This window comes from Hypanus sabinus, chromosome 11 (assembly GCF_030144855.1).
Source record: "Hypanus sabinus isolate sHypSab1 chromosome 11, sHypSab1.hap1, whole genome shotgun sequence".
NCBI classification, from domain to species: Eukaryota; Metazoa; Chordata; class Chondrichthyes; order Myliobatiformes; family Dasyatidae; genus Hypanus; species Hypanus sabinus.
In genome coordinates this window covers 61,086,752-61,103,147 of record NC_082716.1, presented here as the reverse complement: position 1 = coordinate 61,103,147, position 16,396 = coordinate 61,086,752, and the positions used below count along the sequence as shown (strand labels likewise).

At 46.2% G+C, this 16,396-nt stretch overlaps 1 protein-coding gene and 1 non-coding gene across 3 annotated transcripts in view; both read right to left on the bottom strand.

Moving 5' to 3' along the window:
• kifap3a (kinesin-associated protein 3a) overlaps positions 1–15,270 on the bottom strand; it is a 204,243-nt gene extending 188,973 nt beyond the window's left edge. The window contains exon 1 of one of the 2 annotated variants that reach the window (XM_059984450.1): positions 15,087–15,270. In XM_059984450.1, the coding sequence (XP_059840433.1) occupies positions 15,087–15,118 (32 nt within the window). In that variant the 5' untranslated portion in view covers positions 15,119–15,270. The remainder of the gene's footprint in view (positions 1–15,086) is intronic. The other variant, XM_059984451.1, reaches the window with a different exon arrangement.
• LOC132402376 (U6 spliceosomal RNA) lies at positions 9,462–9,568 on the bottom strand. Its single transcript, XR_009514892.1, has one exon. It is a non-coding gene; the product is annotated as a U6 spliceosomal RNA (small nuclear RNA).
• Positions 15,271–16,396: the final 1,126 nt, after the last annotated feature.

Below are 16,396 nucleotides of genomic sequence, written 5' to 3'. Positions count from 1 at the left end.
CCCTGCTCGCTGGGAAAATGGGAGAGATAGAACCTGCGGTATGTTGAATACTGGGTGAAACGCGAAGTCTTTGGGGTAACTGTAAGTCTGTGTCTTTGCTATTGCTTTGCTTATGCTTGAGTGCTTGGTGGTGGTGCCGATGCTTTTTTTTTGTGGGTGGATGGATGGGGGATTGTTGTTCACTGCTGTTTACGCACAGGAGGGGGGAGCTGGGGGGGGGTACTTTGGGATTCTAGCTTTTAACTTCTTCATTCTTTGGGACAACTCCTCTGTTTTCGTGGATGGTTGTGAAGAAAAAGCATTTCAGGATGTATATTGTATACATTTCTCTGACATTAAATTGTACCTTTGAAATTATACATTTAAATGAACAAATAAATTAAAACACTAACAATATTATTACAGTACTATAAAACTGTAGTTCCTAATAGTTATTGATGGAGGAATTATTCCCATGTTCTTTTGCTTGACTAGATGAACAAAATCAGCGCAGACACCGAATGCAGATACTGGACTGCCTTCACACAATGCTTTTGACAAATGCATCCTCCAATCCTTTATTTTCATTGTAACTTCCAATGTTTGCTGATGGCTTCAAATTCTTCATACTTAACTTGCAGCAGTGCAATTATTTCATTTTCACTCCCAGCCGAAAGCAGTTAAAAAGCATTTCCAAGTCTCAATACTTGAAACCATAGTGAACAGATCCAAATTGTCTTAACAACACACACAAAATGCTGGTGGAACACAGCAGGCCAGGCAGCATCTATAGGGAGAAGCATTGTCGACGTTTCAGGCCAAGACCCTTCGTCAGGACTAAATGAAAGGACATTAAGAGATTTGAAAGTAGGAGGGGGATGGGGAAATGCGAAATGATAGGAGAAGACCGGAGGGGGTGAGATGAAGCTAAGAGCTGGAAAGGTGATTGGCAAAAGTAATACAGAGCTGGAGAAGGGAAAGGATCATGGGACAGGAAGCCTAGGGAGAAAGAAAGGGAGAGGGGAGCACCAGAGGGAGATGGATAACAGGCAGAGTGATGGGCAGAGAGAGAGAAAAAACAAACAACTAAATATATCAGGGATGGGGTAAGATGGTGAGGAGGGGCATTAACGGAAGTTAGAGAAGTCAATGTTCATGCCATCAGGTTGGAGGCTACCCAGCCGGTATATAAGTTGTTCCTCCAACCTGAATGTGGCTTCATCTTGACAGTAGAGGCGGCCATGGATAGACATATCAGAATGGGAATGGGACGAGGAACTAAAACGTGTGGTCACTGGGAGATCCTGCTTTCTCTGGCAGAGCGTAGGTGTTCGGCGAAATGGTCTCCCAGTCTGCGTCAGGTCTCACCAATATATAAAAGGCCACACCAGGAGCACTGAATGCAGTATACCACACCAGCCAACTCACAGGTGAAGAGTCGCCTCACCTGGAAGGACTATCTGGGGCCCTGAATGGTGGTGAGGGAGGAAGTGTAAGGGCAGGTGTAGTACTTGTTCCATTTACAAGGATAAGTGCCAAGAGGGAGATCGGTGGGAAGGGATGGTGGGGACGAGTGGACAAGAGAGTCTTGTAGGGAGCGATCCCTGCGGAAAGCAGAAAGGGGGGGAGGGAAAGATGTGCAGAAGGTGGGGGGGGGGAGATCTGGTGCTCCCCTCCCCCTTTCTTTCTCCCTAGGCCTCCCGTCCCACGATCCTTTCCCTTCTCCAGCTCTGTATCACTTTTGCCAATCACTTTTCTAGCTCTTAGCTTCATCCCATCCCCTCCGGTCTTCTCCTACCATTTCGCATTTCTCCTCTCCCCCCCCCCCACTTTCAAATCTCTTAGTAGCTTTCCTTTCAGTTAGTCCTGATGAAAGGTCTCGGCTCGAAACGTCGACAGTGCTTCTCCCTATAGATGCTGCCTGGCCTGCTGTGTTCCACCAGCATTTTGTGTGTTGTCTGAATTTCCAGCATCTGCAGATTTCCTCGTGTTTGCTCTCCAAATTGTCTTACTGCTTACTTCTTGCCAACCACTGTGACAACAATCACTGCTTTTTGAACACAAACACATATAACTAATGCAATTTAAAAACCGTTCACTCTAAGCACAGTAGTGTTCAACAGTCATACAAGCGCATGCGACTGACACTCGTTAGAAACTTTGGCAACAGTCTCCTATCCCAATTAAGCGGCATGGTGTCCCAAATAAATGAAGGAAACCCCAACTATTTTCTCATTTAGTTTTTGCTCTTTAAGAGTTGTCCCAAATAACTGGCTGTCTCAATCAACTAACGGCCCAATAAATCAGAATTCACTGCAATTTATTGGGAGGCCAAGAAAGAGGACAGTGTGGTCAAAATGCCACATTCAGCTCTTTCCACTAATCTATCCTCTTCTCAAGAAACAAGGCCCTTAAATTTTACAAACTATTCCTTTGTTTTGCAGCTCAAATTATGCTCTACATTAATGCTTCTTTGCACATGAGGAATACACTACTAACCAAAAATAAAGGCAGATGTTTTAACTGCTGGAATAATGTCAGCAAATTCTAATTTACACATATAAAGACTAATCATTACCCTTGAACAGGAAGGAAGATGCCTACGTGGATCCTACACTAAAATATTACGTTAAGCTACCCGAAGTAACTGTTTCTCATTGATCATTCATTTAAAGTTTATGAAAGTGACACATTTAGAGAAACAAAATAAGGATCAGGTTGAAAATAGTCTCCAAATTTTGTACTACCTTTTGCACAAATAGAAACCTCACCATTTCACATTACAGTACCACTACTTGATTAAAATTGTGATGTGATCTCCTTGAATGACTGAATACTCTGTAATATTCATCCAAACGTCCCTTCATACTCAAATTCTACACTCCATCGACAGTACAGCAACTTACTGTAAAATGAACAAAATGAGCAATCCCAAGAATTACTACCCACCACAAAATATGGTGTACACAAGCATTCAATTCTGTGTATTAGAAAAATTAAATATCTTCCAAACCCAAGAGATTAAACTATATAGTTACTTTCCATCTGAAAAAACCTAGCCCTCCAGTTGGCTCCAGCTCTGCTGCACAGCATTTTTAAAAACCTTACTTGTTCCCGTAACAATTTTTCATTCAGGATTAGATCAAGGGTTAAGCATGCCGTAGAAAAAATACAGTGAAGCCAGGTAATGACAAGTTAACACTGGGTTATCTTTGAGAAAAAAGATGAACTTTTACAGAGCAAGTATGGAGGATACAAGTGTGGGAGTGTACACATACACTTGAGCAACGGAAGAAAGGCTCTTTAAAAATGGTACTGTGGCGGCTCATTTCCTAGCGTATGCGAACCGACTCACAATTAGATAGCCTACGGGGGTTTGCGAGCACAGAGCTTCGGAGCCTCTTCGCCATGGGGGGCCGGTTGACAGAGGCTTAAAAGTGAGGCTGAAGTTTTCGAATAAAGTTTTTCCTTCGACTGCAGTTACCGACTCCGTGTCGTAATTTTAGCGCTGCTTGTAGCACACCGCTACAATTGGTGACCCCGACGGTCCAAACGATTTTTGGACCAGAAATGACCGACGCCGCCTCTGTTCATGCGGTTTCGTTGAAACTGCCGGGTTTCTGGACACAGCGCCCGGACCTATGGTTCCAGCAAGCCGAAGCCCAATTCCACGTTCGCCGGATCACCTCAGAAGACACCCGCTACTACTACGTGGTGGGCTCCCTCGACCAGGACACAGCTGCCCAGGTCGCGGAGTTCGTGCAGTCGCCCCCGGCAGACGGCAAGTACACGGAATTCAAAGCTCTGCTCCTCAGGACTTTCGGACTCTCACGGCGCGAGCGGGCTGCCCGTTTACTGCACCTGGATGGCTTGGGCGACAGACCTCCATCGGCTTTAATGAATGAGATGTTGTCTCTGGCCGAGGGACACACAGGCCTCATGTTTGAGCAGGCATTCCTGGAGCAGCTGCCCGAGGACATACGCCTGCTGCTGTCCGACGCGGATTTCAGTGACCCCCGGAAGGTGGCAGCCCGGGCGGACTTGCTGTGGAACGCCAAAAAGGTGAGCGGGGCGTCCATTGCACAGATCTCCCAGCCCCGCTCCCGGCAGCAAACCAGTCCTGGCCCGGCCGCAGAGCCCACTAACCCCCGGCCCAATGACCACTGGTGCTTCTACCACCAGCGGTGGGGCGCAGAAGCCCGCCGTTGCCGCCCGCCCTGCAAGTTCCCGGGAAACGCCAGGGCCAGCCGCCGCTGATGGCTACGGCGGCTGGCCATCGGGATAGCCTCCTGTATGTGTGGGATAGCAGGTCGGGACGCCGCTTTTTGGTCGATACTGGGGCTGAGGTCAGCGTTTTACCTCCGACGAGTTACGACACCCGCAGCAGGGCACCGGGTCCCCCCCTGAGGGCCGTGAATGGCAGCACAGTAAGGACCTATGGCACCCGTCAGGTGCAGCTACAGTTCGGCCCCAGCCAGTTCACGTGGGACTTCACACTGGCCGCCGTAGCCCAACCGCTTCTGGGTGCGGATTTTTTGCGAGCTCACAGCCTGCTGGTTGACCTGCCCAGGAAGAGACTGGTACACGCTGAGACCTTTCAGACGTTCTCCCTGGGCGCGGCCCAGTTGCCAGCCCCTCACCTCGGCTCCATCACGCTGTCCGACAACAACTTCACCAGGGTCCTGGCGGAGTTCCCATCGGTTCTGGCACCGCAGTTCACAGCAGCCATGCCCAGGCACGGCGTACAGCACCACATCCCGACACAGGGACCACCCCTCCATGCCCGTGCTCGGCGGCTTCCCCCGGACAAGCTCCGACTGGCGAAGGAGGAGTTCCAGAGAATGGAGGAATTGGGGATCATCCGGCGGTCCGACAGCCCCTGGGCTTCCCCCCTGCACATGGTGCCCAAAGCGACGGGGGGCTGGAGACCGTGCGGCGACTACCGCAGGCTGAACGAGGCTACCACACCGGACCGCTACCCTGTGCCGCACATTCAGGACTTTGCGGCAAACCTGCACGGCGCCCGGATCTTCTCCAAGGTCGACCTTGTCCGAGGGTACCATCAAATCCCGATGCATCCTGACGACGTCCCCAAAACGGCTCTCATCACCCCGTTTGGCCTCTTCGAGTTCCTCCGCATGCCGTTCGGCCTGAAGAATGCCGCACAGACGTTCCAGCGGTTAATGGACGCGGTGGGACGGGACCTGGACTTCGCGTTCATCTATTTGGATGACATCCTCATAGCCAGCGGCAGTCGTCAGGAGCATCTGTCCCACCTCCGTCAACTCTGCGCCCGACTGAGTGAGTACGGTCTTACAATCAACCCTGCCAAATGCCAGTTCGGACTTGATACCATTGACTTCCTGGGCCACAGGATTACTAAAGACGGGGCGACCCCTCTGCCCGCTAAGGTAGATGCGGTCCGCCACTTCCCCCGACCCACCACGATCAAAGGCCTTCAGGAATTCGTAGGTATGGTCAATTTCTACCGCCGCTTCCTCCCTTCAGCTGCCCGGATCATGCGCCCCCTGTTCGCCCTGATGTCGGGTCCGAGCAAGAACATTACCTGGGACGAGGAGTCCGCCGCCGCTTTCGTTCAAACGAAGGAAGCTTTGGCTGACGCCGCAATGCTAGTACATCCCAGAATGGACACCCCTACCGCCCTCACAGTGGACGCATCAAACACGGCAGTCGGTGGGGTGCTGGAGCAACTCATCGCAGGTCGCTGGCAACCCCTGGCGTTTTTCAGCAAACACCTGCGGCCACCCGAGCTCAAGTACAGTGCTTTTGACCGGGAACTGTTGGCGCTCTACCTGGCAATCCGGCATTTCAGGTACTTCCTAGAAGGCCGGCCCTTCACCGCGTTCACGGACCACAAACCGCTTACCTTTGCGTTTACGAAAGCATCCGACCCCTGGTCATCCCGCCAGCAACGCCACCTGTCCTACATCTCTGAATACACAACGGATGTCCGGCACGTCTCGGGTAAGGACAATGTCGTGGCGGATGCGCTCTCTCGCCCTACCGTTCATGCCCTTTCCCAAGGGGTAGACTTTGAGGCACTGGCAGAGGCACAGCAGGTAGATGAGGAGATTCCGAGTTACAGGACTGCAGTCTCTGGTTTGCAGCTCCAGGACTTCCCCGTGGGCCCAGGTGAGAGGACCCTACTCTGTGACGTCGCCACCGGCCGGCCCCGTCCGGTCGTCCCCGCAGCCTGGCGGCGACGTGTTTTCGACTCCATTCATAACTTGGCGCATCCCTCCATCCGGACAACTGTCCGGATGGTTTCCAGCAGGTTCGTTTGGCACGGACTCCGCAAACAGGTCAGTGAATGGGCCAGAACGTGCATGCACTGCCAGGCGGCCAAGGTGCAGCGGCACACCAAAGCCCCACCGCAGCAGTTCCATCCCGCCCACCGGCGTTTCGACCACATTCATGTGGATATCGTGGGCCCCCTGCCAGTGTCGCGCGGAGCGCGTTACCTCCTGACTATCGTGGACCGGTTCACAAGATGGCCAGAGGCGGTCCCGCTCACCGACACCACCTCCGAATCTTGCGCCCGAGCCCTGCTCGCCACCTGGATATCCCGCTTTGGTGTACCAGCCCACATTACCTCCGACAGAGGCGCCCAGTTCACCTCCAGCCTGTGGTCAGCTATGGCCAGCCTTTTGGGGACTCAGCTGCACCACACAACTGCCTACCACCCACAGTCGAACGGGCTAGTGGAGCGTTTCCACCGTCACCTGAAGTCGGCCCTCATGGCCCGCCTGCGAGGAGCCAACTGGGCGGACGAGCTTCCCTGGGTCCTACTCGGCATTCGCACAGCGCCCAAGGACGACCTGCACGCCTCGTCGGCCGAGTTGGTATACGGCGCGCCCCTGGCCGTCCCCGGGGAGTTCCTACCAGCCCCAAGGGGGCAAGAGGAAGCTCCCGCAGCAGTCCTGGGCAGACTTCGCGAGAAGCTCGGTAACCTGGCCCCCATACCCACTTCACAGCATGGGCGGCACCCGACCTGCGTACCCAAAGACCTACGGAACTGTAAGTTTGTGTTTGTACGAAGGGGCGGGCATCGGCCGCCGCTGCAGCGGCCATACGAGGGGCCGTTTACGGTGCTCCGGAACAACGGGTCCACGTTCGTGCTGGACGTTGGGGGGAAGGAGGAGGTTTTCACGGTGGACCGCCTCAAGCCGGCCCATGTGGACCTGGCGCAACCGGCCGAGTTTCCGGCGCCTCGGCGCAGAGGCCGACCTCCCAAGCAGGTTCTGGCCCAGGCTGTGGACATTGAGGGGTGTATCGCCGGTTCTGGGGGGGGGTTATGTGGCGGCTCATTTCCTAGCGTATGCGAACCGACTCACAATTAGATAGCCTACGGGGGTTTGCGAGCACAGAGCTTCGGAGCCTCTTCGCCACGGGGGGCCGGTTGACAGAGGCTTAAAAGTGAGGCTGAAGTTTTCGAATAAAGTTTTTCCTTCGACTGCAGTTACCGACTCCGTGTCGTAATTTTAGCGCTGCTTGTAGCACACCGCTACAGTACCTTTCACAACGTGGCTCAGTCCTTCACTGAAACATCAAATCAGGTTATGTACTCAAATTAGACCTGAAAGCACAATTTCAACTTAGGTATCCAAGAAACAATGCTAACACCTGAAAATAACCTTTGTTTCTCCATTCATACGTTAATAATGTAATTACCCTCCACTGCAGCAATGCAGTAGTACAGGTTCACATGCCTGGATCCAGTACAATTGGTGTCCTCATTGTCTGCTATTAGAAAGCTGTCACATTAAGTTACCATATTTGGATATATAAAGTATCATTTCAGAATATTGTATATGAAATATTTTGCAATTAATTATATTTAATGCTCATATTAATTGTGATATAGTAAAATTAAAAAAGGAAAGCTGAGTATAGATAGATAATTATTTTAAATTTATTTACTTTTTATTTAGAGATACAGCACAGTAACAAATAGACCCTTCCAGCCCAAGGAGCCCACGCCACCCAAATACACTCAAGTAACCAATTAACCTACTAATCCATATGTCTTTGGAATGTGAGAGGTAACCAGAGCACACAGAGGAAACACATGCAGTCACAGGGAGAACATACAAACTCCTTAGTCAGTGGTGGAAACTGAACCCAAGGTAGTGACGCTATAAAGTGTTACGCTAACTGCTGTGCTACCATGCCATGCCAAACCATTTCTTTGTTGAAAAGCTCCAGTATAGAAAGAGATATTAAAGCAGAAAAAAATTAAGGCAAAATTGCTCATCTTTCCTAACCTGAATTCCTGTAAAAGCAGCTTTTCTAGAACAAGCGTAGACCACAATGAAATTAACACAACTTCTAAAGACAATCACAGACTTCATAAAGACCTGTGTGAATGGGTATGTGCCTTTAAGAACACAAAAGACATACTCAAACCAGAAGTCACATATGAACCAGAAGACTTGCAGTCTAAGAGAAAAATTAGTGGAATTCAACACTGGTGATCCAGAACTCTACAGGAAGTCCAACTACGGCCTGCAAAAAGCTATCATAAGAGTGAAAAAGCAATTCCGAGTGAAGTTAAAGATGCAATCAGATGGACTACAGCTGTGGTACAGTTTGCATGCTATTACTTCCTACAAGTTGAAACCTACCACCATAAATGGTTTTGATGCTTCATGCTCATCTTGAAAAGGAGAATAAAACTACAGCTACATAACCCACTACTGCAGGGGTTCCCAACCGGGAGTGCTAGATGGAATATCAGGGGGTGCAACAAAGAGTGGCTTGTGTCCTTGAGTGACGAGTCAAGAGTCATCACTCAGCCAGCTGCCAGTGTGCCTTGAGAAGTGGTAGTAACGTTTGTCCCAAGCACACTCCAGTCTCCCACTGCCCGAGTCGAGAGAGACGTAAACTCACTCAAGTCTCCCGCTGCCTGAGTCAGCGTTGAGGATTCTCATCAGTGTTACCTGTGAAGTTATACCTCAGAGATGAGGAATCTCATCAGTGTTACCTGGGAGTTACCTCTCAGAGTTAAAAATCATCTCATAATGCCAAAATCTTTATACATCCCGAATCAACCATCGAGTAAAAACTTCGCGTTAAAACCAAACCCACAGACAGTAGGTAAATTATTCAATTATAAAATTTTAAAAAGCCGCATTTTGATAAAAAGCAGCTGAAGTCATTCATTCGTATTTGTCTCAATGCATTAAAGAAGTTTTTGAATTTCAAAGGTTTTTTTTCCTCTTAAAAGGTTTTTCTCTTGAATCGTTGATAATTTTGAATTGTGTTAGTTGAGGAGATATCATGATTAGCACCGAGGACTTTGAATCGTGTGATGGAAGTTCATATCTCCAGTAATCATCAGAAATAGGTGTGTAAATTCAGTAGAGAGTAGCCTAATAAATCGCGTCGCGTCCCTGTAGCATTTCCACCTGACAATTTATCTTGGAGTAACTGCAGATAATATCATAATATAATATTTATTTTTTAATATGGAACGCTTCACGAATTTGCATGTCATCCTTGCGCAGGGGCCATGCTAATCTTCTCTGTATTGTTCCAATTTTAGTATATGTGCTGCCGAAGCGAGCACATAATATAATATTTGAAAGCATATTTCTCACGATACTTTGCTATAGGCATGTCTGGTTGAGTAAAGCAGTCATCCCTTATTTAGATAGTTTTTCTCATATTAGCACATATTTTTCTCTTTACCCTTAACCCTTCATTAACTCTACATTATGTCAAAAAGAAGAAAGTGGAATGATGACTATGTGTGCTTTGGTTTCACTTGCACAACAGGAAATGACGGCTTGCAAAAACCCCAGTGCATTCTTTGTAGCGTTGTGTTTTCCAACTCAAATCTGAAGCCATCCAAGCTTCAAGAGCACTTCAAGAACAAGCATGGCGGAGCTGATGTTGAAGGACATGATGTTGGGTCACTGTAAATCAAAAGAGCTTGTTTTGATTTACAAAGAACTCTTCCAAAATTAGGTTTTGTTTCTGTTGAAAAACTACTACTTCTTGCTTCATACCAAGTGGCATATAAAGTGGCAAAATCCAAGAAGCCCCATACAATTGTGGAAGATCTCATCAAGCCATGTGCACTTGAAATGGCAACAATTATCCTGGGCAAAGAAGCAAGAAAAAAATTTGAACAGGTGCTCCTATCAAATAATGTCATTTACAACTGAATCAGTGATTTGACTGAAGATATTTTGGACCAAGTCATCTCAGATGTCAGAGCTAGTCCTCTTAAAATCTCTATTCAGTTGGATGAGTCAACTGATGCCTCCAGTTGTAGTCAACTCATCACATTAGAGAGGTATGTCAATGATGGTGCTGTGAAGGAAGATTTCCTGTTTTGTAAAGATCTGAAAACAAACACAACTGCAAAGGATGTGATGCAGCTGGTGAAATACTTCTTTGCCAAATATGATTTAGATATCAAAATCATTGATCAGTGTGCACTGACAGGGCACCTGCAAAGCTTGGAAATAAATCTGGCTTTTCTGCATTAAAGAAAAAGGAGATTACAGACTTTCAAGTTACCTATTGTTTTCTTCACTGGCATGCTTTGGCATCAAAAACATTGCTTCCAAATTTGAAGAAAGTCCTTGATACTTGTGTGAAGATCATCAACTGGATCGGGGGCATGCTCTGAACCATCGCATCTTCAAATCATTTTGAGGATCTGGAAAGTGAGCATTCAGCTTTGCTTTTCCACACAGAAGTCTGTTGGTTGTCACGAGGACAAGCTTTAACCTGCTTCTTTGAACTGCGGGAAGAAATCAAAGTTTTTCTGGAGGAATGTGAATGTAATCTGGTTGGGGCAATGGAATCACAGGAATTTGCCCAAATGCTGGATTAATTATCTGACATTTTCACTTGTATGAATGACCTGAGTGTTTCTCTTCAAGGAAAAGGGATAAACATATTGAAGGCTTGTGAAAAGTTGAATTCCTTCAAAGAAAAGTTACGTCTTTGGTGTCGAAGGATGGAAACAGGCAGTCTCTCAAATTTTCCTTCACTAGAAGAGATGGTTGATGATGCTGGATCCGTAACTCCTACTGTGCGTGAAGAAATTGTGGCTCATTTGGAAATGCTGTCAGAACCATTTGATGGATATTTTGCTGCTGGAGACCTGAAGATTTCAGAAGAATGGATCATGAATCCATATTCCTACAATTTGTAGAAAATGTCAGATGATGAAGAGCTGAAGGAAGATCTTATTGATTTGCGGACAAATCGAGCTCTTGAAATGCAATTTGAAAGCAAGACTTTGGAGGAGTTTTGGTGTGCAGCACTGGATATATTCCCAAGATTTGGTGGAAAAGCACTCCATGTCCTCATTCCATTTGCAACAACATACTTGTGTGAATCTGGATTCAGTTCTCTCTCGTCAATCAAGACAAAATATAGGAATCACCTAAATCCACAGGCATACCTGCCGATCGCAGTCAGCAAGAAATTTCCACGTTTTGACAAAATCATGAATAAGAAGCAGGAGTAAAGTCATTGAATTTTATGTTCACAATTGGGATTGATTTTACTGCTTACAATTTTTTCTGAATAAATTAGAATCTAATTGCTCAATTTATATTTGCATTTTATGCACTGAGTTAAAAGCTTATTTTTTTAAGTTCAATTTGTTCACCCGCAATATTGTATGTGGTTCAATTCGTGGTTCAAAAATTAGAAAATAGACTTCTTCATCTGCAAATGTGATATTACTTTTGTAAGGGGTGCGAACATTAATCAAACATTTCCTAGGGGTTTGGGGCATAGAAAAGTTTGGGAAGCACTGCACTACAGCATCTGGTGGACTCTGTGATATCTATCTCAGCAGCCGATGTTAGAACCTCCTTGAAAAGGCGAACCTTCACAAAGTACCAGCCCCCAATAGTGTACCTGGCAGAGCATTCAAAAGCTGTGAGAATAGACTGGCTGGAATGTTCAAGAACATCTTCAACCTCCCACTGTTGAATTGGAGGTTCTCATCTGCTTCAAAAGGTGATGCCACCAAAAATCATACCACTGCCCAAAAAAAGCAGGGTGAGCTGCCTCAACAACTATCACCGAGTAGCATTCACTACTAGACCCACTGCAACTTACCTACAACCACAATAGGTCTACCGGAGTTAGAATCTCACTGACTCTCCAAATTACCTTGGACCACCTCTACCACAGCAATACCTATGTTAGGCTGCTGTTTATTAATTACAGCTCAGCATTCAACACCATCATCTCCACAGTACTAATCAATAAACTTCAAAACATGGGCCTCATTATCTCATTTTGCAACCATATCCTTGACTTCCTCATCGAGAGACAGTTCAGTGCAGATCAGAAATAAAATCTCCTTGCTGACCATCAACACATGATGAATCTCGAGGAAGTATGCTTAGCCCATTACTCTACTTTCTACACACATGGCTAGGCACAGTTCAAACACCATTTACAAGTCCATCAATGACACCACTGTTGCTGACAGAATCTTAAGACTATGGCAAAGGGACATAATGGCAGTGAAAATGATCAGCTTGTTGAGCGGTATCGCAGCAACCTCCTTACACTCAATGTCAGAAAGATCAAGGAATCACCTGTGGACTTCAGGAAGGGGAAATAAGGTCAGCAGTAGAAAGGGAGACCAGTGTCAAGTTCATAGGTATCAATATCTTAAAATGCAATCACAAAGAAGGCATGCAGCAGCTATACTGCATTAGGAGTTTGAGGAGATTTGGTATATCACCAAAGACTCTAGCAAATTTCTAACAATGTACTATGGAGTGTATTCTGACTGGTTGAATTAATGCCTGGCTTGGAGATCTGATGCATAGATCATAAAAGCTACAGAGAGTTGTAGACTCAGCCAGTTCCATCACAGGCAGAAGCCTCTGCACCATCGGGAACATCATCAAAAGACGCTGCCTCAAGAAGACAAGTGTCCATTATTAAGGACTGTCACCACCATCCAGGATGTGCCCACTTCTCATTACTACTATCAAGGAGGTGGTACAGAAGCCTGAAAACCTTAACTCAATGATTTAGCTTCTTCCCCTCTGTCATCAGATTTTCTTTATACACTATTTCTATATTTTTCTAAAATATTTATATCTTGCTCTACACTGCTGCTAAACAACAAATGTCAATGATAATAAGCCTGATTCAGATTCTGAAGGATGAAAATTTATGTTAATTAAAATTATCCTTTGAGTATGCTCAAATCTTAATAGAAAGTCCCTGCATATCACATGATAATAATGAGTCAAAAAGCATGGTTTGACTGCACTGGCATTGCACACAAGAAATGCTGGAAGAATTTAGCAAGTCGGGAAACATTAATGGGGGTAGGGGGAACAGTGAACTTTTCGAGACCCTTCATCAGCAAAACCCAGAATAAGATAGGGGAAGGGGGCAGAGTACAAATTGGCAGGTGATAGGTGAGTTCAGCTGAGGGGCAAGGAAGAAATGTGGGTGGGGATGATGTGAGAAGCTGGGAGGTTATAGGTGGAAGATGGTATGGATCTGAAGGAGGAGGAATCTAATAGGACAGTGGACCATGTAACAAATGGAAGGAGGTGAGGAACCCACATAGTCTGGGGTCTTTTCTCTCTGCGACACTAAGGCTGTGAGACCTCCTCTGGCTGTTGAGCTTCGTATCTGTGAACTTTGCAGCGATTTGCCCCACTAATACAATGAACTGAATACCGAGGCTTGGACCTACTCGGAGGATTTGGATCAGTTTTGGATCGATTTTGGATTAATTTGGTTCGGAACGCTGCTCATTGTTTCTGTTTTTTAAATTATTTGTTTTGTGTTTTTTCTTTCTCTGTGGCCACAGGGATGTTGGTCTTTTTTTAAAAATTGGTTTCTTTTGGGCTCCTTGCTTTGCAACAGCCTGTAAGCAAACAAATCTCAAGGTTGTATAATGCATAATGCACCTTGAAACTTTGAAACCAGACAGAGGTGATGGGCAGGTCACGAGGGCAAGGGAGGAGACTTGTGTCTCTGATTTGCACATATCCCTTTGAGCTACTACACCACCTAAGATCACTGCTGATCTCATTGCATCATCATCTCCACATTTTCATCTGCCCACAGTACATTTTCACCTCCTGTGTCTTCTTTTCAAGCAATACTACAGTTTTAACTTAAGCACGAGTCAAGATTTAACCTGCCTTGAGAAAAAAAATATATATTAGTATAAATAATTTTACACCAATTGACCTTCCACTTGAAAGTCAATCTCTATTATATATGTAAAAAGCCCATTACCCCAAATAACTGATGGCATTCAACAAAGGACAAAAGGCAACAAAGTGAAAAGTGTTGACTAAATGTAGGGAAAATAGTGGTTCAACAATGGAAAATAAGTGAGATTGTACTACATCTCATCTCTCTAAATGTTCAACCTGTTCAAAATGTGTATCTCATGAGAATGGCTCCAGGTAGGAATCAAAATGGGAGGTTAAGAATAAATGGTCAAAATGAAATCACCCTGTTAGATGAAGAAATCCTATTTCAATAAAGTCAAAGAAAGTGATATCTGGCCTGCTGATCAACATTAAGACCAAAAGGGTTATGTAAACAGGAACCCTTAGAAGAAATCAAAGCCAATAATGTTCAAGCGGAGAAAGTGGAAAATCTCGTTTCCCATGGGTACTGTAGAGCTAAATGAAGGATGGAGTGAAAGAATCAAACAGATGCTGATGTTAGCAAAAACAATGCCAGTTTTAATTCGGGCAAAACAATGCGTACTCTGGAAACCTGAAATAGAAACAGATGATGTTGCAAATACGTACAGGATAGGGCCCAGTAAAAGCAGAAATAATATTTCAGGTCAAGTCTATCTAAATGTCATCTAGAGAAATATGGTTTGGCAATATCTGTGCCATTTGTCAGCACCAGCTATATATTGATGAAAACTAAACGGTGCCGTGACCCAAATAAAAAGTATAGTAACGGCAGCCTTAAACTGTAAAGCAGGGTCTTGCCGACAGTCAGGCCCGGCCCAGCCCAGCCCGTTGACAAGACAACGGACACCGTCGCAGATCACTGCCGGCGGCAGCCAGACCGCAGCCCGCTGCCATACTCGCCGCAGCACCAACCTCTTCAGATAACGAGCATCCTTCCCCTGCATTTTCCTGGCCACTACCGCTCAGCGCTAATTAGAAGCCGTTTCTTTGTTTGCTGATTTTCACCCACACCGCAACCACCTTCACATCTCCGCACGGCGCCTCTAGCAAGTGCAAACGTCCCACAACTCCGAGCGGTGGGCAGGGCCGAGCTTGAACGACAGGTCAACCGGAGGTGTCACTCCGTCGCTAGCGCCGCCAACAGGCAAGGAGGACCGAAATTGCATTACGAGTCGGCAAAGGTAACGAATGCGATTGCATTTACGTAGATAGCATCACCAGCAAAATGCTGTGAGGTGTTTCCAAATGTGTAATCAGATGAAATGGATGTGCAGCTACTATGGGAAATATTAAGTTCAATGAATAAAACTCAAACAAGTCCAGGCTATTGTACCCTCCAGATTCCACTATTGCATTGTTGTCTTACCCTGCCTTCGTTTGTTTATACAAATTACATGAACTCCAGGCACCCAAAATAAAACAGATTACATTTCAATCACGAACGAATTAGTGCTATTACGACGGAGTTATATGGAACTCATAGGCAGCATAACCGGATTTCCAGGTAGTAATCAACGTCAGATGCTGGGTAGCATGGAAGATCTGATAATAAATATCATTGGGGAGTGTTACAAACCCCGCTGACCATGTGCAAACAATACAGAGCCTTGTTAAAGTATTCAGCCCCCAACCCTTTCTTCACATATACAACCAGGGAATTTGATCAACTTAACTGAGAATTTTTATTTGTGAATCACATGTCCTGCTTTCGCAACAGTGCCCCCCAAAATAAGTTGAACCACCCCTCATAGCAATTACAGCTGTTAATCTTTTTGGATAAGTCTCTATTAGCTTTGCTCAACATGGTGGAGCAAGATTTGCCCATTCCTCCTTGCAAAATTGCTCAAGCTGTGCCAGGTTTGTTGGGAGCAGTCTTGGTGGACAGCAATCTTGAGGTCCTGCCAAAGATGTTTGATCATGTTGAGGTCAGGACTCTGACTGGGGCACTCAAGGGCATCAATTTTCTTCATTTGAAGCCACTCTTATTATTGCTCTGGCAGTGTGCTTTGGGTCGTTGTCCTGCTGAAAGATGAACTTCCTCCCCAGTTTAAGTTTTCTGACAGAGGATAGCAAGTTTTTATCCAGGATCTCTCTGTGTTTAGCAGCATTCATCTTCCAATCAGTCCTGACCAGATTTCCAACCCCTGATGCTGAAAAGCATCCCGATAGCATGATGCTATCTCGACCTTACTTTACAGTAGGGATGGTGTTACCTGGCTCAT